Source organism: Pholis gunnellus (genome assembly GCF_910591455.1).
Source record: "Pholis gunnellus genome assembly, chromosome: 14".
Classification (NCBI taxonomy): Eukaryota; Metazoa; Chordata; class Actinopteri; order Perciformes; family Pholidae; genus Pholis; species Pholis gunnellus.
The window spans coordinates 14,628,757-14,654,908 of record NC_136541.1 but is presented as its reverse complement, the minus strand read 5'-3'; the positions used below and the strand labels follow the sequence as shown (position 1 = coordinate 14,654,908).

The 26,152-nt window shown below is 43.9% G+C and overlaps 2 protein-coding genes across 2 annotated transcripts in view; both read left to right on the top strand.

Annotated features, from left to right (window-relative positions):
* Positions 1-2,872: 2,872 nt before the first annotated feature.
* On the top strand, positions 2,873-6,076 carry ticam1 (TIR domain containing adaptor molecule 1). The gene is made up of 3 exons (XM_079172663.1): positions 2,873-3,121; positions 3,265-4,967; positions 5,378-6,076. Exons 2-3 carry the CDS (start codon positions 3,407-3,409, stop codon positions 5,404-5,406), a joined length of 1,590 nt encoding a protein of 529 aa, XP_079028789.1. The 5' UTR covers positions 2,873-3,121; positions 3,265-3,406; the 3' UTR covers positions 5,407-6,076.
* A 1,723-nt stretch (positions 6,077-7,799) lies between these two features.
* camsap2b (calmodulin regulated spectrin-associated protein family, member 2b) overlaps positions 7,800-26,152 on the top strand; it is a 30,156-nt gene continuing 11,803 nt past the window's right edge. Inside the window, exons 1-7 of the mRNA XM_079172426.1 lie at positions 7,800-7,994; positions 12,998-13,257; positions 18,666-18,845; positions 19,808-19,894; positions 23,505-23,537; positions 24,635-24,776; positions 25,948-26,087. Coding sequence (XP_079028552.1) covers positions 7,856-7,994; positions 12,998-13,257; positions 18,666-18,845; positions 19,808-19,894; positions 23,505-23,537; positions 24,635-24,776; positions 25,948-26,087 — 981 coding nt within the window. The 5' untranslated portion in view covers positions 7,800-7,855. The remainder of the gene's footprint in view (positions 7,995-12,997; positions 13,258-18,665; positions 18,846-19,807; positions 19,895-23,504; positions 23,538-24,634; positions 24,777-25,947; positions 26,088-26,152) is intronic.

The window sequence follows — 26,152 nt, the reverse complement described above, 5'->3', positions numbered from 1 at the left end:
GAGATGCTGCAAGCCTGTGAGACAGATAAAAAAAAGAGAGAGCATCCCCCACTCATATACGTCTTTCATCCTAATCCGTAGGTCTCTGTCCAAGAAAGGGCCTCCTTTTCACTCGTGTGCCCTAAAGCCTCTTATACGTGACCCCTCTGTGTCTCCCTCAGGGCTCTCTCCCACGGCCAGAAACCACACACACAAAACGCACAGACACCCACATCTGTGCATTTTAGTTCATGGTAATAAGCCACGTGAAGTTGCATGTGTTTTTGTTGAAACAACGTAATGTTTCAACTTCTAAAACAAGCTGAGGTCAGAATGCATTTGCGCCAAACACCATTACGGAAGCTGTCCAAAGTCACGATTTGCCGAACTGACAGAGCCTCTTACTATATGTTTTGCTTCGAGGTGAAGGCAAATTTACCGCCAGGCTGACTAACACAGCTGCTGGGAGAGCGTGTTTCTTGTTAGAAGAACTGACCTCAATAAAGACGGACGTTTGGCAGTCCGTTATGTAACTAACTGAGGATGATCCTGAGGCTGTGTGAATGTGTGTGTTGTTGGGTTTTTTTCGCCAGTGCTTTCATGTTAGGGACCGTACGAAAGCTACTGGGGTGGGGAAGGATCTGTATCTTATGCTCCACTTTTCTGAAAAATAAGTATTATTTTGCACCCTTTCTTTAACTTCAAAAACTGCAACACCCTTCTCCCCAATACCAAAAAAAAACAATACAGAACCGTATTGAGTCAGTACAACTTGTTTAATTGTGTACCCCAATTAAAACTTCAAATTCATTTATACATCAAGCTATAATGCCTCTAACCCCACACCAGATTTCAGATATAAAGAATAAATGTTAGTTAGATCAGATGATGTTGTAATTTATGTATAAATGAAGGTGTATGTCTGATTGTCCGTCGTACATAGGGATGGGTTCTGGCTCCATTTTGGATCTGGTTCCAGGTTGGTAAAATCCGTGGTTAACGAATCCCTTATCAAATCTGTCCTCCACAATCTCTTTTAGATGGTCCCTTTTGTCTCTTTCTGACACCACAGGCATCTGCAAAAACACATGCACATGTTAACTCAACAAAGGGTTGTTAACAACACTGCATGCCTGAATATGGCCCACTGCTCTAACTTAAACATGTGGACACACATCGCCAAAGTCAACAAAACAACTGTTAAATGCAATATTTTCTGGAGGGCACGCACAACAACAGGGGGGCCGACTAAAATCTTGTGCTGAAATATTCATCTACAGTCCTCCAAGTAAGAGCTTGTTGCATTTTTGATAACCTGAGAATGACAAGTGCCAGTGTTACACCGTATTCTGTGACCCATCTAATCCGGGGCAACGACCATTTCACGTTAACGTTAAGTGCATCGTGCATGCAGAAAGATCTGCGATATATCTAGTCAATATTTGGTGAATGGTAAAGTAGAATTAACATTATTTCCACTGCCTTCTTTTTGTATTTGCTTCTATGTCTTCTGCAGATGTAGCACAGCCCCCCCAGCGAGGAACAACCGCTGTTTTCCCTTGCAGCAAAAGGAAACATGAGTCAGGAGGGTTTGTGAATGTCACAGAGCAGTGACAAAATATGTGGTGAAAGCTGCTCACCCTTTCAGCACGGTAGAATCTCTGTGGTTTAGTTAGGATACTGAGGGAAATACGCCGATGTATTCATATCCCACCAAACAAACAGTCCCAAACCCCAATAACTACACCCCTTGTTATAGTTATATAAAAATGCCATTACAGTCAAACCCTTTTCAGACCTCCCCCACCGACTTGTCCTCTAATGATTTCCACACAGTCCCTTAGTTGGTATACTATTCATGGGGTTATGTTTAAAAAAAGAACGCTCCGGTCTTGGTGGTATGTGCTAGCTCAACTGAATGGTGATGTTTTATCCTGTACATGCACTACATACATACCAATGCCACAATACACATAGAAACCACACTTCCTATGGAGTTACTGTAATCCCTCAGAAGTGGTCATACAGTAAACATTTCACACTGCACTCAGCGGTAAGAACAGAGAGGCTCTCTGTCTGCACTGTAGTGAGAGATTTGATGCTGGCTTGCACTCTGCGTGGCGTGACCCCACCCCTGGTAAATACAGGGTTGGAGGTTTCCTCTGTGGATAAAAATACACTTGCCTCTCAGCAGAGAGGGGGGAAGAAAAGCCAGAATTCCTCTCTCTTCTGCGCCCATTGTGCACGAGGAGCCAGAGTAACTTCCACACTCATCGCAAGTGTTGAATTGCGATGTTGAAAGCAATCTGATCATACAAAGGTGAGTGAGTGTCACGAAGTGCACGTTATAGAAGTGAGCAGCAATTCTGGTGAATGTTTACATTATGTAAAGCGTTAATAAGGATGATGCAACTTATTTGGTAATTTGGAGAACTATCTGTGCGGTCCAATTCCCATACCACCAAACAATCTTGTATGCCAGAAGAAGATTTAGTATGTCCCAATACATAGGATGTCACATTCAGTATGCCAAAAATACCGGGATGTTGTACTGCATCCGGTCACAATCTGCAGGACACATGCCAGCATGCTTTTGTGTCTATTCTGACCCACAATCCTCTGCAGAGCGGATATACGAGCAAGGGGGTCAAAGTTCAAGGTGTCAAGTTGCGACAAAGTTGAGAATACTACAAAGTAGTAGTACAAAGTAGTATTAACAACTGGAATACATGCTGCATGCAACAGTACGTACTTTGTAAGGGCATCTGAAGTACGTACTCAAAGTAAAAAGAAAAGGGGATTTGGAAGGCAGAGCATGTTTTTCCTTCTTCCTGCTTTTGTGTTTTGTCCTTCACGAGCTCCCTTACTTCACAATCTGTGACATCATCAGCCTGTTGTGTCAACGTTCCAAGCTGGCAGAGGTCTTCGACAGTCACCGATAAACCTGATCCCAAAAGTTTGACAAGACTCACCAGTGGTGTTCTGTGGTCAAACTCCAATGTGCACTGCGAGCTTCCTGTTCAGAGAGAAGGGATTTCTACTGGTCGAACTCAACTGGAAAAGATACTTTGAGTGACTTCCTTATATGAGCTGGCAACACACAAACTCAACTCAATGTTATGGCTCCTTGGACTCCATGCAGGTGAGTTATATAATCCGGTTTATGATTGTTGTTTCAGTGTCAGTTTGATCTTGGTGGATCAAGTTTGATTTATTAAATGTCATTTGGGCTACTTATACAAATGTATAACTACCTTCTTTTGGGGGGGGGGGATCTCTTTACAGAAAGAAGAAAGCCCATACAAACTGTGCACCTCTCTGCTCAACAACTCAAGTTTTTTGAAGAAATAAGGAAGAAAATGTCGGAAAATCAGGTGTGATCCTGTCGGCTTCTCTTACAACCTGAGTAGCAGGTTAAACTGAACAAATGAGTCACGGTGGACAAGAAGATCAGGGGACGGGACTGAAAGACGTCTTCGACTTACTAGTCAAAGCACCTCCGCAGCGGCTGCTAAGCTTGACATTCCAGCTGGGCGAGTCTCCTGAAGAGAATATTGTACATGCCTTATGTCTGATTATTCTCCAGAAAGAGGTGCGTGCCCTGGACAAACTCCAGAGGCTGAAGAACAACCACCTCGCTACCCAGCTAGTGGAAAAGTGGCAGATGAGCGAAGGCAAATTAGAGGATTTTGCCGTTCGTTGTGGACATTTTCAAGAGCTTGCAGGAGAATCTCTGACCCTGTTGGCTCGTATTTTCAAGGTTTTGTCAGAACGGACGCTCTGTGATCCATGTCTGAGAAATCTGGCGTACAAGAGAGCCCTTTCCATTGACGATCAAAAAGCAAGCAGTTGTGAGAAACTGGAGCACGGTCACCTCACAGAGGAAGCTAAAGTCGTCTGTGGGCCTCAGTTTGCAGAGTGGGTGTGCTCCTCGAACGATCTCAAGTCAGGGCCTTACCGTGATCCTCTCAGCGGCCTGGACGAAGGTAACTCAACCTTAAGAGTTACCCTGCCTCAGGATCAGGCAGAGGGAGCTCACAGTCTGCCCAGCCCACTGCAGGTGACCTCTTCGATGCCGTCGTACCCTACTCATCTAGAGATAAGTGTAGCTCCGACAGCCTCATTTCAAGATGACAGAGTAACTCCAGAAACATCCGATGAATCCAAACTAAAGACCAAACCCGCCCTCGTTGTCGGCGAATGTGACGCAGAAAATGCACTTAGTCAATCCCTCGCATCTCAGCCTCGATCCAGTCAACCTCCTCTGTCTGGTGAAGAGCAACACTCAAAGATGGATGAAGCGTTACCTGCAGAGGGCAGTAAGTCGGACAGTCTTATCGCTCAGATTAAGACTCTAAACCAAACCACAAACAAACAAACAGAAGAGAGTAAAGATGCCGAAGAGGAGGAAGAGACAATATTTTATTCATTTGTTATCTTGCATGCACCGAAGGATGAAGATGTGGCCGAGAGCATGAGGGTAAGCATGGAAGCGGTCATTGGTAGTGATGGTGCAACTTTTTCAGAATTTGAGATCCCCGGAAAGAGCACTCTGAGGTGTGTAGAGGATGCTATCAACAACTCGGCCTTCACTCTCCTGCTGCTCACCCGCAACTTCAACACTCGCATGCTGGAGGTGGAGACAGACTCTGCCCTCATCAACTCCATAAACAAGACACACAAGTACAACACCGTTATCCCTCTTCTGCCACAGGAGAACTGCATGCACAAAGATCGCCTCCCTTTGGTTTTGCAAACAATAAATCCACTCAAGGAGAACAGGAGCTTCGATGGCAAAATAAAAAATTTGTTCCGTCGAGCGACGATTGAAAGGCAAAGGAAAATCTGGAACGCAGAGCAGTTGGTGAAGAAGGAGAGACAGAAGAGACGGCTGCTCGAAGAGTGTGCAACAGCACAGTTAGATGAAGAGCTTTCATTGGATAGAAAACTTCGTCTCGGCCCGTCTGTGCCATCCGAACAAGACAACGGTGAGGGCAGGGTTCCCCGGCAACGACAACAACAGAATATTCACATTGAAAATGCTAATTACATAATAATTGGTGATAAGTCTCAAATGACTTTGGGTGGAGGTGCAGACAAAGATGATTCAGCGGAGGAGCAATAACCTTAAAGATGGGGGGGGGGGGGGGGGGGGGGGATGACTGTGGAGTCAAATTATTTGTTGAAAAATGAGAGGAATAGTCATGTTTATTGTCTGAACACTAAAATGTCAGAGCTGTAACCACCGCGGTGGAGTAGATTATTTCATTGTATTTAAACCTGTTGGTGAAAGGAAATTCAATAAAATTCTCAAAAGATCAATTCAGTGGCGTTTTAATGAAAGAGGACGCCGTAAAGAGAGTCTATTGAGCAGAACAATGCTTTTGATTTTCAACAGACGACTGCCATCTACTGACCAATATGTGATGTGTACTTCCTGATCTCTTCTGCTGTATGAACCCACTGTGGACACTAGGGAGCGATGTTGTTCCACACTGCTCACTGCTCCTCATCGGCCTTCACAGGACCTACAAAAGCCAGCGTCATCACACGACACTGCTGGTCTGGTATCTCAGAGCTAAAAAAATAAAATCTTGATTTTGTGTGTGTGTGTGTGTGTGTGTGTGTGTGTGTGTGTGTGTGTGTGTGTGTGTGTGTGTGTATATTCAAATCATTGTGGTGAGGTGTTTTTTCGATGATCAATAACCGGTCAAATTAATTTAAAGATTGTACTGATTGGCGAACATTCAGGTGAGATTCTGAGGCTGAACTTTAAATAGTTCAGACTGAAAACGACGAACACTTAATTTGACTTTTTTGTTGATCTTTTCTTCTTGTATCTCCAAGTATTTTGTTCGTTTTTGCAAATATTTGTGCTGAGGTAGTTTGTTCCCCGTGTTGTGTTTTCTGATGCACTTTGTAACCTCGTTGTTGAAGGTGCGTTATAACTACATTTTTATTCGAATTCTGACTGTATGCTTGTTTTATCCACCCCTGTGTAACTTCTAATGTTGCCTTTAATCAACGCCAGAAGATTCAAATGCTTAACTTGAGAAGACACAACACCACTACGGAAAATACTCAATTCTTGGTTAACAACCTGCACTTTCTACATCGTACTAAAATAAAATGTACTTGGTTCTAAAAAAAACAAGTAACCAGCTGACATCATTTTAGGGATTAAGAGTATTTCAATGTTCTTAATCGTTTAGGTGAAGCCAGTGTTGACTGTCACAGAAAACAAGGTGACACCCATAGGAGCACCCTATTCACAAAGAAATCAGTCGGGCTAGCATCCTAGTTTGTGTGTGTGAGTGTATGTGTGAGTGTGTGTGTGTGTGTGTGTGAGTGTGTGTGTGGGTGAGAGACTCAATTCAGCCTAAACTCAGTTATATCCAGGTGCAGGAGTATTTCAGCATGTGCACATTCCCCTGTGCTGCCATCCCTTTATCACTTTGTCTCCAGCCCAACAGAGTCTGTACACACCACTGATGACTCCTTTAAATAACAACATGATCTGACCTGCTGCATGTGTTACCCATACCAAGACTCTAAATATTGTAAAAATGTAAAAAGCACTGTAATGAAGAAAACAGTGATTTGTGTAGTTCATGAAACATTGACAGTTTGGAGACACAAGAGTTAAAAGTAGTGTGTGGATGGTGTAAATGTCTAACGTCTCACAAATACTCAGGCTACCAGAATAGAGCTTTGTGCTTAAAATCAACATTTCTTTCCTTTTCTTGACATCTTTTAACTGAATTACTGTACAATAATAAGTTGTACATGATCAGCACCTACCTCAGGGTCACACTTCTTATCAGAATATCATAAATAGACAATCATTTTCAATGTTAAATCACTAAGTAGGTTGAACAAAAAGTGCTGCAAACCCGTAATTGTACTTTAGCCATTTTCTGTGTGTTTCAGACTCCTCTGACCTTTTGTTTGCTGGTTTCCTCTATTACGGAATCTTCTATTTGTCTAGCCTGCTTCTATCTAATTAATCATACCTTCAGAAAGGGCGAAATACGTTTGTTCACGACTCTTCTTCATAAATATACAGTAATTATGATTGTCTGTAAATCTGCCAACATAGTTCCAGGTTTATAGACCTACTCATATCATTTCTGTCTTTCCTCAGTTCTCCTTTGAAAGATAATTTGGGTTTTAGTCCGAATCCATTGGGCCAGTGAACTCCACCTTGGTCTGTGCTACTTTATGATGACTCCCGTCAGGACTGAATAGACTGGGGTGGGTGGATCGCGCGTGCGCAGTGCGCTCTGTCCTCCTATCGGTGCCGCAGGAAAAGCGCAGAGAAGACGCCGCGGAGGAGATAGAGGGAGAGAGAGGAAAACAGTTAGAAAGGAGACGAACAACATGTACACAAACGGACTGTTCGGTTAATGCGTGATACGACCTCCACCCCCCCCCGGCTGGCGTCGGACGGCAGCTCTCCTCCTCTGCCGCACAGCTGCGCCGTTATGTCGGACAACCCGAGGAGAATAATGTCAGGGAAGGGAGGAGATCTTCAGAAATCCAGCCGCTGAACTGCGCTGTGCTGTCAGGGTTTAATTAAGGATACCACTGGAACATTACAAAAAGAACGGATGAAGGTGCTCGTGTAAGCGAGGAGCGCCTTGTGTTATCCAACATCGTCGTGCTCTCCAACAGCCAGGCCACGCGCAAAGTTTTTTTTTTTCTTCTTTTTTTCCCACATTTTTTTTGTCAGGAGAAGGGGAAATTTCTCTGCATTGAATTCCTTTGGACGGGATGTCATCCGCAGTCAGGAGGAGTCCCTCTGGCTGACTGCTCGTCCGGCTGCTGTGTAGTAACGAGAGAGAGAGACAGAGAGAGAGAGAGAGAGAGAGAGAAGATGGGAGATGCGGCAGACGACAGCGGGATGAGACGGACCTTCATCGTCCCTGCCATCAAGAGCTTCGATCAGTACGACTTCACCAGGGCCAAGATCTCGTGCAGCCTGACGTGGCTGGTGGCCAAGGCTTTCGGCTCGGGTAGGTGACGCCTCTCAGTCGTTTATCATCAAACATCGTTAAAATAATCCTCCAACACGTGTAGGGAAGTAGACAGATGTGTTGGACCAAAGGGGACTATTTTGTCAACAGCAGCCTTTAATGAGACTGAAATGTTTCCTCTCTTTGTAGTCCATGAAGTAGCAGCAATTGAAAACGAATTGGTCTCCAAAACCAGAATAACATTAGTCCTATTTATGTTGTGGCATCAAACTAAATAGTATTTGAGGTTAATGCATTTCTGTATTTTTGTTAACAGTCTCTACTTGGAGTTCAGGAGTCGAATGAGCTGCATCACTGCTCATCATGTCACAGTGTCATTGATCCAACCTGTTGCTTGTCTGATGATGATTGTTCCCCTCTGCAGGAGGCTAAAGCTGTTATGTAACACTCTGGCTACGGATCTGTACCGCCAGCCTTTACTGTTGATCAACAGATGCACGGACTCCACGTCTGTGTTGTAACTTGAGCGATGTCAGAAATATAACTCAATGCATTTGGATTCAATCAAACACAATACGATGCGTGTCAACATTCACTCACACCCATAAAAACAATCTAAAAAGTGCAAATGCATTTGTGATTCTATGCAGACAGTAAACGTGTCTGTCTGTCTCTGGTTGTTTATAAGTCTAATGGCATCTGCAATGAAACCAAACTCCCTTCGACTGGTTTTCATGCAGCCGATCCAAAATGTTCTAAAATATCTGATCAAAATGTTAAATGCTCATCCCACTTTGCCCAACGGGATGTCTTAAAATTGCTTGTTTTGTCCAACCAACAGTTGAAAACTCAAAGATATTCAGTTTACTTTCACATTAGTCGGGGAAAAGCAGCAAAGTTGTCGTAAACAGGGAGTGTTTGACATATTTGGTTGAATAATGACTGAAACATTTATCTTTTGCTCTATAAAATGTCAGAATACAGAGAATAATGCCCGTCACACTTTGCCAAAGCAACGTGTTGAAATGTCTTGTTTTGTCTGACCAGAAGTCCAAAAACCAATAGATATCCAGTTATCATATAAAACTCAACGTCAAAGCTGGACTGGAAAAGTTGCCAGCTAAGTTTCTGTCGATGAGGTAATTGAATAATTGACTAATTCCTTCTTTTCTAAGCACAGTATCAAAGCTTCACATAACGGCTTACAGTGCACTGTTGTGTTGTTGCTGGTCTTCACAGTAATGCCGGTGATGTTTTCACGCGTGCGTCAGTAATTACTCCTCATACGTGACTACATGTATCCGAGCTCTGGCCCGTCTGCTGCCTCCCCCTTTAAAAACACAGAGTACGTCCAGCCTGCTCTCAGGCCCGAGGTTTACTCCAGCTCCTAATGAATGCTTTTACCGGCTGCTCCTCCGTGTACAGCACTCTCGAGTCTCAGAGTGATCCGCCCGCCGCACAGACAGACAAACCTAGAAAGGGACGGATCAAAAGAGAGACCTCTGAATCGCACCTCATTGATCCATCAGTGGGCTCCATATAGCTGCATGTGACTCACTCTCAGAGAGCATGGCATGTTGGGGAGACACACAAGGTGACATCAGCAGGTCTTGGTTCAACACGACCTGCTCGTCCTTGTTTTTTTCCCCCTTCCCTCTAGTGACACACTTTCAGCTCCCGGCACCGCCGACAAACTGTGGCCCACTTCACAACCAGGCCTCAGAGCCTTGTGTGGCCTAGTTTGGACGGATGGTTTGAATCTGGTGGCGCTCAGATGTAAGTTTGGACTGAAGGTTCAGAGAGGTGGATTTGTGTAAGCACGGTTGTGCTGACCATTGCTGTAGGAAGCAAGGGAGTAAAATATGCATATGGCACTTGCATTGTCCAGTGAGACAAGGAAGAGACAGAGAGGACCATTTATGAAAACGAGCACAATTCAGTGAACAAACCCCAAAGTTAAAAATCAAAAGAAAGACAAAGACAACAAATGGCTTTTAATAAGATGCTTTGTACAGATGTGCACTGATAGTACTGACACAAAACACATGTGTGCATGTGGAGGTTTGTGTGTGTTAACTGTCTGAGCACAGCTTTACTGTCTCCACACTGATGCATCTCCATGTTGGCCTCAACAAGGGTCGCCTCGGATTTTAACAGCAGGGCCTGAGTGCTAGTCTTCAAGTGTTGTTAAAGAACCCCACCAGACATGTTTTAAGACCCATAAAACTACTCTGCCTTGAATCTTTACTCGTGCCTTTTACCACAAAAAAGATCAATTAACTGTTTGAACATTGTTGTTAGAATCACATCTACTCCCTCTCTGTTATTATAAAATCCACAATCTATGAACACGCAGGTCAAAAGTTTAACTGTGGGACACAAGATGCCTCCTTCTTCACTGAATAGCCCGCTCTCAGCGTGTGTGTGTGTGTGTGTGTGTGTGTGTGTGTGTGTGTGTGTGTGTGTGCTGGCTTTGTGCTTCAGCAGATCCAGGTTTAAACTCTGCACATGCATCAGTCTTCACAGGGAAGCTCAAACATCCAAGTTAAGTAACACTAAGCACAACACACGTTTGAGTGAATCAACGTTACTGGTCGCTATCTGGCATTTGTTTACCTCGGCACTGGTTCAATGTAACTGCACTCAACGGCGACATGAGGTTGTACTTTGAATATTCATCCAAATCTGAAGGTGAGTGTTCACCAAAGGGTGATATCACATTATTAGCTGCAGCACATGACTCATGACTTTTGCCGTGTTTCATAATTATGTTGCGCTGCTTTGGATTAAGAAGCTATCTCAGGCGACCAATTTTTGTGTAGGAAATATATTGGAGTGTCCATTACATGGATACATTTGCCACCAGCTATCATGTAGCAAAGCGCTACGATGGATCGTTTACATAGGCGTCCATCCTGCAGCTCAGATAGTAGAAAGGAGTTCACTCTCACCGCTCTCATGGAGTCGTTTTTTGGACGTAGCAGCCAGCTGTTTTCAGTTAAAGTTGTGAAAACCGACTGTGTGTGATCTGACCAGCACCAGACGTCAGATTGACACGGTTTCGCAGCTCGTCGGTGAACATAGAGGAGCATTTAGCGGCTAAAGAGACAGATATTTCCCTCAGGAGTTGGTAGAGACCAAAAACAGCAAAAAGAGAGCCAATGTTGGACTTACATGATAATGTTGCTCCATAAGTCCACCATGTTATATTTTTATATCGTATAATTTGTCAGCGTTGCATTCACAGCTGGTTTTTGCTGCATCTAAATGGCCAACAAATCTGTTATAGCAGGTTTAAAGTATTTAAAGTATTGTTTTATTTACCTGTGAACCAAAGCTAATGAAATAATAGTCTAATCCCTGTAAAAAGAAATGAATCAGAAATCATTACCTGTTGGCCATGTTTTTAGTTTTAGTTTATCCAGCAGAGATAAACACTGCTGACCGTGACGTTGTGTGTGCTGAGCTGTGATCTCGGGGGTCTCCAGGGGAGCAGTCTTCTCCGTGCCTGGACTTCCTGTGGCAGCTACTTCCTGTCTGTTTCCTCTTTGATGGCCAACACAAAGGAGAGGGTTTCTACTTGACGAGGCAGATTTTTATGAACTCTAGAAAAGCCTGCCCTCCGTGCTGTTGTATCCTGCGGTTCTTTAAATGTTTTTTTTTTAAAGGATTTAACCTCGAAGCTTAAAGGTTGTCCGATTAAAACACTTTCAAGTGCGAACTGCCGTTATCTGGAAAAGAAAGCTTGTGTCTTTCTGATCGTTTCTGAGTGATTTTCAAAGAGTTTACCGTAACTAACCATTTCTAACAAGAAACACAATATCTTCACACAAATGATGATATTATTTACCACATTTTGAGTTCCATTAATCAGCTTTATAAACATTCTGACAAAAGTAGTGTCAATGTAATAGTCGTGACTAGCTTGTTATAAAGTAGACGTTGATGTGGGTTAACATCGGCCTGTTGCTTTAAATATCTCTTTTCATCACCCGGAGCCGTGGCCTGGGAACGCTGCACCAACCACAGCCACTGGAAAACTGCAGATGTTTGATCACAAGTTTAATGGGTTTTGAGCTTTAAATGTTACATTGTATCGTGTTGTTATGTTGAGCTCTTTTGTCTCAGAAAGCTGTACCTTTTTGCCCATAGATTCCTTTTATGTCTTTTGTTTCCTTCGGTGTGATTCAGAGGCAGACAGAGAGGAAATGACCCCACACACCAGGAATACACACTCACACTGGAGCACGCAGTGTTATTAAAGTGTGTCACCACACACACACACACACACACACACACACACATTCCTTTACTTGGCTCACACACATGGGCTATAGGTGCCTAGATAAGAGTATGTTATTCAATGACACAGTGATGGCTAGTATTGTATAACTATGAGTCACAACATGTGGTTTACATCAACAGAGTTTGGTGAAGAAGGAAGGAAAGAGTGAGTGAGTCCTGGAAGTGTAGCTGCATGTGTGTGTTCAGCTATTTCCCCCTGAAATCAGATTCACTATATGAGGTAACTCGATTAGAAGGCGCTCCATGCTTTGTAACATACACGTCCACCTACACACGCACATACTCACGACTCGCACACCCACACACACTGTTGCTTTGTGCTCACATGATGTCCCGTGTGGATCCTCGGTAAGATAAGCACCAACGAATATACACGTGGATGGTGGAAAAGCGCTCTCTGCCTGAAGATTGCCTCATTCCAGGCTTTTGTTTTTGTGAAAATATACTTTTCACTCATGATGTTCATGAGGTTTTGTGGTGTACACCATCCTTTCTGTGTGTGTGTGTGTGTGTGTGTGTGTGTGTGATTATACTGTTGCAGCTTTGAGCTGGTTATGGCTCTAAAGACGAGGCTCTGAGCTGCAATGTATGGAGCCATAGTAACAACAAAGACAGTCAAATATATTTTTTATTATCGTCTCTGTCGACGGTGGTGTCTCAGGAGGACAGGTAGAAGCATATTGATCAAAATGACATCTCACCCATGTATCCTCGCTCCGTCTCTGTGTCGTTTCCAGATGCAGTACCAGAGGAGCTGGTGGAGCCTTTATACCGGGACCAGTACAACCAGGAGCACCTGAAGCCTCCGGTGGCCTGCCTGCTCCAGTCCGCAGAGCTCTACTGCCGGGCGGGAAGCCTGATCCTCCGCAGCGATGCCGTCAAACCGTTACTGGGACACAACGCTGTCATCCAGGCCCTGGCCCAGAAAGGCCTCTACGTCACGGACCAGGACCGACTGGTCACTGAGAGAGACCTGACCGGCACGCCGATACACATGGTGAGTGGAGATGCACCAGTACATCACTGAACAACATCCTGGTATTTATGCTGGTTTCACATTTCACAGTTTAGTCTATAACCCGTGGTTCTCTGTGTGTACATCTTTCTGATCACTGGCTTTAGATCTCCATCTGTTCTCTTGCAAATTCACACGTATGCTCACACACACACACACACACAGGGCTACAATTAAGAATCTCAATTTCATTAATTGTCTATAAAATGTCAGAAACTAGCTAAATCTGGCCATCAGGATTATCAGATGTAACTGTGTGCTTTGCTGTGTCTCCCCCTCATGGGGAGTAAGTCAGTTATATGATATGTGTGTGTTCGAGTGCACGGCTCCATGTGTCCAACTGTTAGACCGGCCTCCGAGGTCTGTCCTGTTGAGAGGAAAACAACCGCTAATGACGGGTTTCCTATAGCAACCCATTACTCACTGTTCGGTCTCTGTGTCATTAGACGGCTCCGGGCCTTCATGCCTTATGTATTCTAGAGCTCATAATGAGGCTGCAACGTACAATTATTTTCATCATTGATTGATCTTAATGTGAACATGCTTGATTAATGGAGATTAGACAGATTTGTCTGCAGAATATGAGAAAATAGAGACAAAGATATTCAGTTTACGCTCATGTTAAACGGAGACGAGCAGAAAGCCCTCTCACCAGAGAGGCTGGAACAAACTCATTTGGGGAATTGTTGCCTGTAGAAAATGATCATCGGCTGTCGATAATTCCTTGTTGATGGACGAATGAATTGACGAGAGCTCATTGTCGAAGCTCTAGAACATAATTCTGCTAATTCGATAGCGACGTTGATTCGTGGTGTTTTAGACTGTAGCAGCAGATCCAGACACACTGCTAGCACACGCATGGCTGGAGACCGGCACTTCTGCCGACGCCGAAAGGTGTCTGCATTGCAGTGCACCCTCTCTCTCTCTCTCTCCTCCCTCCCTCTCCTGCTCTCTCTCTCTCTCTGTTCTACTGTTTCTTTCTTCAACTCTTTGATTTCCTCTGTAAAAGTAGAGGAACTGCCTGTGTGCGCTCCCTCTCTCCATCTCTCTCCCCTTGTCACGGTCTTTTTTTTTTTTAATCCTTTCCTTCCCGCTGCCTCCGTCTCATCCTAACTCATCTGTGTGGATTAAAATGAGACCGGGACTTTGTTATCTCCTGGAATATTTAATCGAAGCTTAATTATAGTTCACCGAGTGCACCACAAATGTCTCTCGATCTCGGGCTGTAGCCGGTGTTTTATTTGCCCTCTGCTTGTGCGTTCCCTTTTTACGGCTCCAGAGAATAACTCAAAGTCACAAGTCGAGGGCATTTTCATGTTTACGGCTGCTTGTGCTCCATCGCTCATTGATCGAGGATGTTGTGAAGGTGGGAATGATGGGCGGCGATTACATGCAGCGCGTAATGATCCCGGGTTCTTTCTAAACTATTAAAGGGCATTTATACATCGCTCTCTTTGTCTCTGTGATTCAGTGTGAATGGAAGGTGATTTAGCGTACAGTTTAAGTGACAGTGTTAAGTAGAAAAATAAAGCCTATTGACTCCCTGTGGCTGCTGAGCTTCGCTTGTGTAACAGGCATTAATCTGTCCATCCTTATTGTTGCTCTGTGCCCTTCGTACTTCATTAGATTGCCTCTGCAAAGTACAGGAACTGCCTGTGTGTGTGTATTTGCGGACTCAGCAGGATAATTTCAGGCAGGCTGAAGTCGAGGCTTTTCATTTTGGGTTATGGTATATCTGCAGAGAAAATGATGACTTCATGGTTTTCCAAATACTGTGCAACAGAAGAATAACTCATGTCAGGGAGGAGGAGGAGGAGGAGGAGGAGGGGGTGGAGGAGGAGGAGCGTGGCAGTCTGTCAGAGGGCGAATGGATATAGAGAGAGAGGGAGGGAACAGGGGGAAGATGGAATTTAGGGGGCTACCATTTGGCTGTGATCCAGGAGGAAGCAGGAAAGCAGAGCAAGAGAAGAGAGGAAAGGTGGATGTGGAAGTCTACAAGAGGACGACTGGGAAGGGGGGAGAAAGGGGGAAGAGCTGTGGAAAGGAGGGAAGGAAAGATGGAGGAGGGAAGAGTAAGGTATTGCCTTTTTGGCGGGCGGGACGACATGTGTGTGCCAGAGAACGAATGGAAAAGGCCCACTGTTAATATGGCCATCTGGAAAGAGGAGAGAGGAGGGGACAAAGAGGAGGCGACGGGAGAGGAGAAGAGCCGAGTACATGGAGAACAGGGAGGGTTGAGGAGAGGAAAGGAGGAAGACGTGATGTGCACCACTGCAGCACTGTGGAGGGTGGGGTCTCACAGTGAGTCAAAGCATGTCTGGTGCACAAATGAGAGCCCCCCCCCCCCCACACACACACACACACACACACAATACACACACACACACTCCTCCAAAGAGCTGCCAGACCTCTTGCCAGCTGCCAGACCTCTTGCTTTACTTCCATGTTTCTCTGCGACTTCTCCCCTGCTCTCGCCCACGCTGCCCTCTAAGTGTTAAAGCACTAAGATGAGAAAGTGACGGAGCCTTAGCGGTAATTGAATTTTCCTGCAGAGGGGCGTGTACCCTCGACTAAAAGCCTCCTTCCGAATAGTGCTGAGGGATTTGGAGGATTTTCTGGACGTGTGTGTGTGTGTGTGAGAGAGAGATAGCGACAGCGGTCATTCTTTTTAGTGGCAGTTTGGACAAACGGTACACACTAACATCTCAACAGAGCCAGACATGGAGCTGTAAAGTTGTACAATAAAAACACTTTCTCAGAAAGTACCTGCGTTGAACGGACCCTTGTGATGTTTGTGGAGAAAGAGGTTACTTTGATTACCTGTTTGCCCAGCTGTATTGTGCTTTCCTATAGACGCCTTTGATCAAGGGCGCGCACACACACACGCACACACACACATACACGCACACACACACTAACGCAGCCATACAACAGTAGTGATGAATACTGATGCTCCTGTTCGAGGGTGTGCATGTGTGAGCATTGCAGCTCTTTACAGCTCTTTATGACCAGCATGTGCCATTTTCACAGCCTTATAAGGTGCGTCTGTCACCGTGAGTGGTTTAGACTTGCTTCTGTGCACACGCGCGCACACACACACACACACACACACACACACACACACACACCCCAAAGGTCTTTGTGAAGGGATAATAGACAGCACATGGCTTTTAAATCCATGCAGTAGTGTCAACAGTATAGTGTTTTTTCTCTTTGGATAGTCTGTAGATATGTAAGCAGTGGCTCCATGAACTGCCTGTCTGTCTGTCTGACTGTCTGTCTGTCTGTCTCTCGTGCATATGTACATACATACACTCACATACACACATGCATGTTAGATTTGAATGCAATGTTCTATTAAAGACAGTGACACAGTCAAACCTATACAACTACCCAACATGGTCTTACACACACATGTAGATGCAGCATCGACGTTTCAGTCCTCTGACCTTTGTCAAGACATAAGATAATAATAATAATAATATAAGTAATAATTATGGTAGCAATAACACATTTTATATTCACTTAGGGATTGTATGTAAACGATTGGGACTGAACGTCATGTTTCACTGTTAAAAAGTGTTATTAAAGGCCTGGTCTCACATTTTGGGAGTTGGTTTAGAAGGTTGATGCCTCATGTCTGTGTTTTAATTACTGAGCTAGCTTAGCTTAGCAGACAAATGTAAACAGAGAAACAACAAGCCTGACTCTATCCAAAGTTTAAAAATATGGCTTCTTAAAAAGCTACTTATTGATATGCTCTTGTTTGTTTAATCTGTGCACAAATAGTAAAACAACAAGTTGTGTTTCTACACGCTGTAATTATTATAGAGTACTTCTATTATAAAGACCCTCACCTGCTCTCACAAACATGTAGTCATACAGTCTCTTATGAAATGTACAAAACAGACACACTGTAAAATGATGGTGAAACTTTGACATCCCACTATAGAGGTGTACAAAGTTGTGATCCATATTTTGTGCTTTAATGCAAATGATAATTTACAGAAATCCCAATGAAACATGAATTAACAAACTGACTTGTCAGTACCATTTAAATTCATGTGGCTTCTTCCCCCAATGCTCTGAACACACGCAGACGCATGCGCACGCACCTTCACAAGCTTCTTAACAACATTAAAGATTATGGGGGGGTTTATGCAAATGAGTTCAGAAAAGCTTCAATCACAGAAAAAACTTTTCATGAAAATCATGTTTTTTGGGGATCTTCAGCTGCAGCCTAAGCAGCTTGGGCTGTCTCTCCCTCTGCCTGTCTCCCTGTCAGTCCAGCTGTCAGTCAGACCGGCTCCTGTCCCTCTGGATGAGAATGCACACAATGTCAAATATCTGGCAATATCCTGAAGATGAAGGAATTCAAAACAGTGTCTGCAGACTGTTTCATAGTTCAATATCAGGCTGCAATCCAAACAATCCTGTTTACCCATTTAATACACTACAGCTGTAGCGTTCGGTATTACATTCTGCATGTCCAGCATATAATAAGATTGTACCCTCTCTATTTCGTGAGATCAGACACACAGGTCTCTCAGCAGTTATTTCCATGAGGAGTTTGTTTTTTAACAGCCATATTACTTCGGCACACGCTGTCTGTTTAGACTGGCAGTCACTGAGCACCGGCAGCAGTGCTGAGTCGTAGCGCTGGATCGGTTGTTGGTTTCTTGGGGAAACACTCGGTCACACTGGCTGTTACAAGAGGCTCCGTGGTTATGAATAGAGAGGCCTGTTGCTCGACAGTACAGGCTGCTTATTTGAGTCACCTGGATTACGGAGCGTTTGACTTTAGGTTGTTTGTTCAGTTAGGTTGCACACATGTACGCACAGAGTACGCGTAAGTGCTTTTGAGCTGACCTGGTGGGGTGACAGGAAAGGGAAGGGGAGGTCTGCTGGTCTGACCGGCCTGGAATGGGATTAGAAAGGCCAGCAGAAGGTCAAGCTTTGTGCGCTGTAGGTGTTGATGGCTGGTAAAAAAAACACATTACGCAACGTGTGCACTTAAAAGGTAGTTCTACAGACTTCTAGGAGTGTGTTTCAGAGGGGTTGGACAGAAACTTCTATTCTCTCAAGATACACTTCATAGGATCCCATTTAGACGACATCTCAACCACTTGCTGGTGTCCACAATACTGCTTCAGTTGACATCACATGGTAACTGTTGAGTGTTGAAGCATGATAGGTTTACTGCGGGTTCATTGTCGGTTTGTTGAATCAAAACGTCTGTTTCAGCAGTTGGTCGGACTGCAGTCAATATGATGCACACAGAAGCACAACGTGGACATGTAAAGTCGGGCCTTTTAATTGTCAGTTTGATGCTTTTGGAAAGAAGTGGTAGAGTGAAATGTAATCCTTGCACCGCTCTTATGTTTCTACAGAGTTCCCATCTGGCGCTCATTGATACCCTGATGATGGCGTATACTGTGGAGATGGTGAGCGTGGAGAGAGTGATGACCTGCATCAACAGGTGCTCCTCCGCTGAACCCTCACACGGTGACGGACACATCCAGGAGCTGCCTTATGACACCGAGGATGCAATCGCCACTTGGATCAACAAGGTACGCACACAAAACCACAAGGACTTCTCATTTTGAAGGATACCAACCGGATATAGCAGACACAAGAAGTGCTGGAAAGTGTGTCAGCGCTTAATCCCTCCATCGCTGGTTCAAAATCTCACTACAAGAGAGCCTGATGAAGAACTGGCACCAATCACATATAATCATGCCAGAGAAACTAGCAAGAGATAACTGACTCAGTCTGAACTCCTCTGGTCTGCTCGAGCAGGATTGGGAGAGTAAAGCTTTCAGAGGGCAGTAGTTAAGTCTCTGATTTAATCTTCTTCATCCTACAGTCACTTCAAGTTGCTTTCACTGATCTTACAGGAGACTTTAAGGGAATTTTGACACAGTTGTCTTAAAATATGATGTTGCCCTAATTCTATTTGGTTTAAAATAATGAAACGAGCCCCAGCAAGGCACGGTTTAGTCAATTAAATGTACAACTGGTTGCTGACATTCTTTGCTGAAGAAGCTCATGTGCTTGATTCTCCCTTTTGCAGTCCAGCGACGGGAAGGTACACATGCAGGATTCATTTGCAGACACGCACATTAAAAACCACATGGTTGGGATTGGCTGATGCGACCCGGTGCATCCTCAAGCCAAACTGTTACATCACTGTTTGTACAGAACCTTTGGAGATGGAAAAGCAGTTATTGTTATTTCTGACTCTTTTAAGAAAAAAAACCTATTAGAGTCATCTTTAAAGTTCTTTCTCAGTGTGTTTGAGTTGGGAGTCAGCTGTGTGCTGTGTATCAGGTTACAATGATATTTAGCATCAGTGGCTAATGGGCAGAGGTGGTGGTGAAACATGTTTCTTTGATGTGTGAAGCCTCATGTGCTCATGTTCAAGTTCATCCTCTTCCCATCACAGACTCACCATTCAGTCTCTCTGTGCGCAAAATACTTGTCTGATATTTGACCTCTGTCTGTCTGTTTGTCTGTCTCTCTCTCTCTCCAGGTGAATGAACACCTGAGGGACATCCTTGTTGAAGAGCAAAAGCAGAGAGAGGCCTCCCTCCAGGAGTCAAACGCAACAACACACAAAGTAAGAACATACACTAAAGCCGGACTAGCAGTGTCCCCCTATTTCCAGTCTTTGGGCTAAACTAAACTAATCTGGTGGCTCCAGCTTTGCACTTCACGCTCAGAGAAGATCAATATTCCCATTTAACTCTTCACGAATATTTCCTAAAATATTCCTTTTGAGATGCATTTTCTGCTTCTCAAATGTTTGTTTTGTCTCCTATCTGTTGATAGGCTATTTTAAATATGTTCTTCTTTTACTCAAAGGTTATTATGTCTGTGTCCACATAAGGCCCACGCAGACACACATGATATGTACGCACACATACAGCACAGAGCTCTGTAAATCAGAGGAACAGATGAGCTCAGTCTCCGACCAGCTGCAGAGAAATGTTGGCAAGAGTCGCAAAACACTGCTGTTAGAGACAAAGAAATGTGAAACACAGAGAGAAAGAGAGAGAAGTGAGGAGGGGAAATCAGAGAGAGGGGAAAGGGAGGGAGAAATGACTCCAGGGTGGGAGACATGGAGAGAGACACTCAGGGACGTTGTCAGCTGTAGCTAAAGAGTCAGCGACAGACAGAGACAGCGTTGTCATCCTGCAGGACTCGTAGTTACGTAAGGTCCATGTGACACAACGAGTCGGCCTGCTGGGACAAACACACTGCCGTCAGCTCCCGTCCTCTTCCACTCACTTAACCATGAAGCTACAGCACAGGGCCTTATCAGGTCATGACCCTCGCCTCGGGCCGGGACTTTAAATCAGAGACAAGAGGGTGAATGAAGGTTACATAATGGAAAAATAAATATTATCTCACTGCGAGCGCGTGTACATGCACACAGGCAAAAAATAGAACTGTGGCAAATAGGAAAGGAGAAAGTAAACTTCCTGCAATTCAGTACCAAATCAAAGAGGTAAACACTGATTGAAACTCTGATTCAGCTGAATGTGCCGACCTGGGTGGTTTCAGAGGTAGCTTCAGCTAACTGGCGTGCTAACCGTCCACAGCCATGCTAGCTGCTCTGTCACGCAGGGGTGCTTTGAGCTAAATGCTAATGCTAGCACGACCACATGTTGACAGTGACAATGGTGACATGCTGACGTTATGTATGCATGCATGTTAGTATGCTAACATTTTCTAAAATGAGCACTAAAGACAAAGTATAGCTGAGGCTGAATGCCATCTATTTGCAGCTATTTGGTCCTAAACTAAAGTTGACCTGATGATGGCGCTGGGTGAAAAATCAGGCAAAAAGATTTACATAAACATCTGTACCTCGTGGCAGTCCCTCAAATGGTTGTCGAGACATTTCACTTGAAGTGTAAACGAAGACAATCACCAAAGTCAGTAGGATTCATCCTCTGGGCACCGTACATGTCGGTACAAAATGTCACGGCAATCCATCCGATAGGTGACAATATAGTTGTAGTAGTAGATATTTTAGTCTGGACTGACCGACATTACCGTCCATAAAGCCGCACTCCAAGCATGGCTGAAATACACACCCGTTACCATAGATTAAACTGTTTGCATACAACAAGTTGTAAAATGGTCACATGGTGAGTGTGTCTCTGTTCCGTCAAATGGAGAAAAATGATTTTCTTATCAAAGAGCTGCAGGATGTCACGAGTGGCTAAATCAGCTCTTATCTGCTGTGGAACTTTCTTGGCACATCCCCCCCCCCCCCCCCCCCCCCCACGTCTTGTTTTGGTGCCGTATAGTGAGAGTGATCACTGCCTTAGTGTGATTGCTCTGTAAGCTGATAATACACATGGTCTATGTGACCCATCCCACGCTGACTCACATAGACACACTCGGGCAACAAGGAACAAAGGAAAGGAAAGAAGAAGGTCTCTTTAAGAGTGTGAGGACTACGCTGTACACTCGGTGACAGTCAGCTGCTTTCCTACTGCGCGCTCCATCACACAGCTTCCCTCTCTGCATTATCAGCTTCAACAGAAGAAGACTATTCACTGAGTGGGACATACTTAGAGGAGATCATTTCACACGCACATATATGCCTTTGCAAACACACACACACACACACAAACACAAGACACTTCTCAGTCTGGTCTTGTCTATTCTGGGACAGTGTGAAGAATCTTTAACTGTGGTCTTATGACTAAGTGCTCAGCATGCGTGTGTGTGTGTGTGGATACAGTGGGAATGTAAGCTTGTAGCTTTGACAACTTCCTTAAAGGAGGTTTATGTTGTAAGGTTTAGGGTCCTATTTCTGTCTCCTCATTAGTTCACAACATATCTCAAAAACAGATTTTGATTAAATTTGGTGGAATGTTTTGCACAGAGGCCAATACATTTTTAAAGGGTTTCCCAACAGCACAGGATGAAACGCCTCGATAACATTTTGACATTTTGTACATATATGTTTGTTCCCCAGAGGATCAACCCTACAGACTTTTTCTCTAATGCCAACATCAGGTCAAACTTTTTTTTTTCGAATACTTGGGTTTATGACCAAATACCTGCTAATTTGCAAATTAGCATGCTAACCAGCTAAACCAAGATTATATCATATCTTGTTAAAATACTTTGTTGTCAATATTACCTAGTCATATGTATATTAATGTTGTGTTCTCTATAATTTTGTAAAATTGTAATACAGGACTGTCTCAGAAAATTAGAATATTGTGATAAAGTTCTTTATTTTGTGTAATGCAATTAAAAAAACAAAAATGTCATGCATTCTGGATTCATTACAAATCAACTGAAATATTGCAAGCCTTTTATTCTTTTAATATTGCTGATTATGGCTTACAGCTTACGAAAACTCAAATATCCTATCTCTAAATATTAGAATATCATGAAAAAGTATACTAGTAGGGTATTCAACTAATCACTTGAATCGTCTAATTAACTCGAAACACCTGCAAGGGTTTCCTGAGCCTTGAAAAACACTCAGCTTGGTTCAGTAAACTAAATCACACGTATGGGGATTATCACAATATTCTAATTTTCTGAGACAGTCCTGTATATAGGTGGAGACTTTAAATAAGCCCAGTGGGTTTTCTGACTCTTCCTGCACTGTCATATTATTTATCTCTGCTATGTTTGCACAATTTAAAAAAATTTACAAACTAAACTAAACTAAACATTATATCTGCTTAACATCAGAATCTTAGCTTCGTATTAACATGTTAGCTTTTAGCTCAACGCTCCGCTGGGCCTCTCTTATGATGGAATATTTCTGACCCTCTGGGAAAATTGTTCTATTTTATAATTAGATATGGTCCATTAGTGTTTGTCTCTTAAAAAATAATGAGTATTATCAGGAGAACAATTTAACCAAAAGTCAATACCATTAGCCTTAGAAATAGTTCAGCTGATGGACTCCCTGAAGACAAAAGGCTGTTTGTTAGGTGAGACTCCACTGGGCACCTTTTAATGGCAGACTGTCGAGCCTGGGAGGGGAGAAGAAATGTTATATGTAAGAAGTTATTGACAAGATGATTACATTTAGAGGACTGTGCAGAGGTATAGCATGCCCTATCGGAGTTCATACTAGTGTTTGTCCCCCATGCAGTCTCAGCTGTAGTAGCCAAACGTGTTATGCTGTCGGCCTAACGCCTCTCCCACTCTCTTCTGTTGTTGTCCAATCATCATCCACCATCTAGTCTCCTAGCAAATGGTACTGGAGATTAGTACCTGTAAGTCCATCCGTTCTGAAGAACTCCTGTTCATCAACCACCACCATTTACCTCCTCTCTGTCTAACCCAAAACCAGGATACACCCCTTCCTCCACATTGTAATTGCATGTGGCCCTGAGCCCCATCATGCATTGGTCACATACCTCCCACCTCCACCCTCGTTTCCACATTCATAGGAATCTCATTGAATGATATAGTAACTATTTTAAACTTGCATCACTCTTAAAGGTCAGAAACTATATTTAGCATGATCACCAGGAATTGGCCAATGTATCTTTTGTAAAAAAAATAATGCTGATGCCCCGGTATTGTTAGCTACACTTTTTCTTGTTTTGGATCTGGCATGTCTGTTGTCGGTATTGTGCATTGAAAACAGTGTTATTTTCTTCGGTTGGATGTCTTTAAATTGGCGTAAATCTGTTTTTACAAACCAAATGTAAAGGAGAACATTTAGTTCCTCTGAGCTCAATGCACAAGCGGAGAGGCTGTCAGACAGTGAGAGCTGCTGGGATTAAAACTTCCATCGCATCTCTTGTAAAATGCATACGTGACGCCACTGTTGTGTGTTTATGGGCAAACTGGGAGTACTGATGCCCTGTAGACATATGCAGTGGTATTGTCTCTGTGGTTTTTTACAGGCCTAGAGAGACAGAAACAGAAAAGGATGGATGCGCTACTAACACAAATTATTATTAACCTTTAAATCACACGCCCCCGTGAGACGTGTAGTGCTGAAAGCAATTCATTTGTTACATGCATTCTGCTCCTTTTCTCCTTCTAGAGAACTAACTGCTCCTCACAAGCAATCACAGGGAGCACATTAGTGCTGACGTGTTTTACATTTAAGACGATGTAATTCTATTCTATCCGATTATTTGCATGAGGAATTTAATATGCATTATTTGAGCCTGAAGCCCACCCTATGCTTTAACTTAACACCTACGTTATTGAGTTGTGTGTGTGTGCGCACTGGTGCATGCAGGTAAAAGTGTTCATGCAGATATTGCACCAACAATAAGATCGCCAACTGTTCATATCCACCCCCCCCCTCCGATGACACGTATGTGGTGTCTTTGTGCTGTTGCCATGGTTTCAGGCTCGCTACAGGAGGGACCCTGTCCAGCAGAGGAGCGCTCCGTCGCTCCCCCTGGTGGAGAACCTGCTGAAGGACAACACGGACGGCTGCGCTCTGACCACCCTGCTGCATTTTTACTGCCCACAGGCCGTCAGACTGGAAGGTGGGACCAACCCCTCGATCTGAAACCGCACCCACTTCATCTCACCAGCCACACCCTCTCTTATTGTCTCTTTTTGTGATTATACTAAAAGACTGAAGTCAGCTCACTTATACATTAGAAACAGCATTCAATGAGCTGACCACAGTGACTCTGAGGCTCAACTTGACAGCACAAAGGAGGCTTTTCTCTGCTCTCGCTGCTCTAACTACAGACACACATTTGAATAAAGGGCTTCAAACAAAGAGCATAATTATGATCAACTTGCCCTTATTTTGTGAGGGCTTTTTGCCTTTTGAATAAATAAGAAAGGAAGTCAGTTCAATACAAAGAAAGAGTAGCGTAGTAGCCTTTTACAGGAAATGTTTTCAGTGGGCTAAACTAATCTTTATCTCGAAGAACAACATAATCAAGAGATTAAGGACCCTGTTTGGACTTTCTGTGGTCACATTTAATGATATAAATGCAGGATGTTGACCCAAGAAAGACACTGTGAGGCAGAGAGGTTTCAGGACAGACATGGAGAACAAAGACGTGCTTCCTCTCAACTTCGCTGCGCCCTCATTTCTAAAAATGCCCCGAGTTGGGCTGTGATTGGTCACGAGGGTTATGTGACGAGGAACCGCTGGAGGAGTAGCTGGCTGCTATTTCAAAGATAAACAACTCTCGTGTCGGTGCTCTGAGACTCTCGGGATTGAATATAGCTCACGGGGCGCTCGTACACATGTGGACCAGATGTGGAAGCGAGGGTGATTTAGGTCTTCTTGCTGGCAGATTGATTTACTGTAAGAATAATAAAGAAGTACAGTAAAGTGCAGAATGACATCATTCCAGAGAAACCAGCTGCTGTAATGTTTGGTTGTCTGTCCCGGGTCTTTTCCCTCTTGTCAGATATTATACACATGCATGGGCCGTCCTTACAGTAACGTCAGGGGACAAACATCCTGGTGAATCATCCGAATCATCAAGTGTGTCATGAACTGTTTCAAGGATTTTGAGTGATTCAAATCAGCTTCTGCATATGGTGCAAATATATAAAAGGATCATTTTGTCCTCATCCACTCTTTTTTTTTTTTTTTAAAGATAAACTATGCCTTATCTTTTGCTTGTCTTCCTGCCTGGCCTTTGCTATCACCCCTCCCTTGTGTGTCTGACCCCTCCCCTGGCGGAGCAGATATTTGCCTCAAGGAGACCATGTCATTGGCCGACAGTCTGTACAACCTTCAGCTGGTGCAGGAGTTCTGCAGGAACAACCTCAACCACTGCTGCCACTTCAGCCTGGAGGACATGCTCTATGCACATGCATCTATAAAGGTAAGGACTTTGCTGTGGAAAGTGCTATTTTTACCATGTAGATTCAGTTAAAGAAAGAAAAGTGT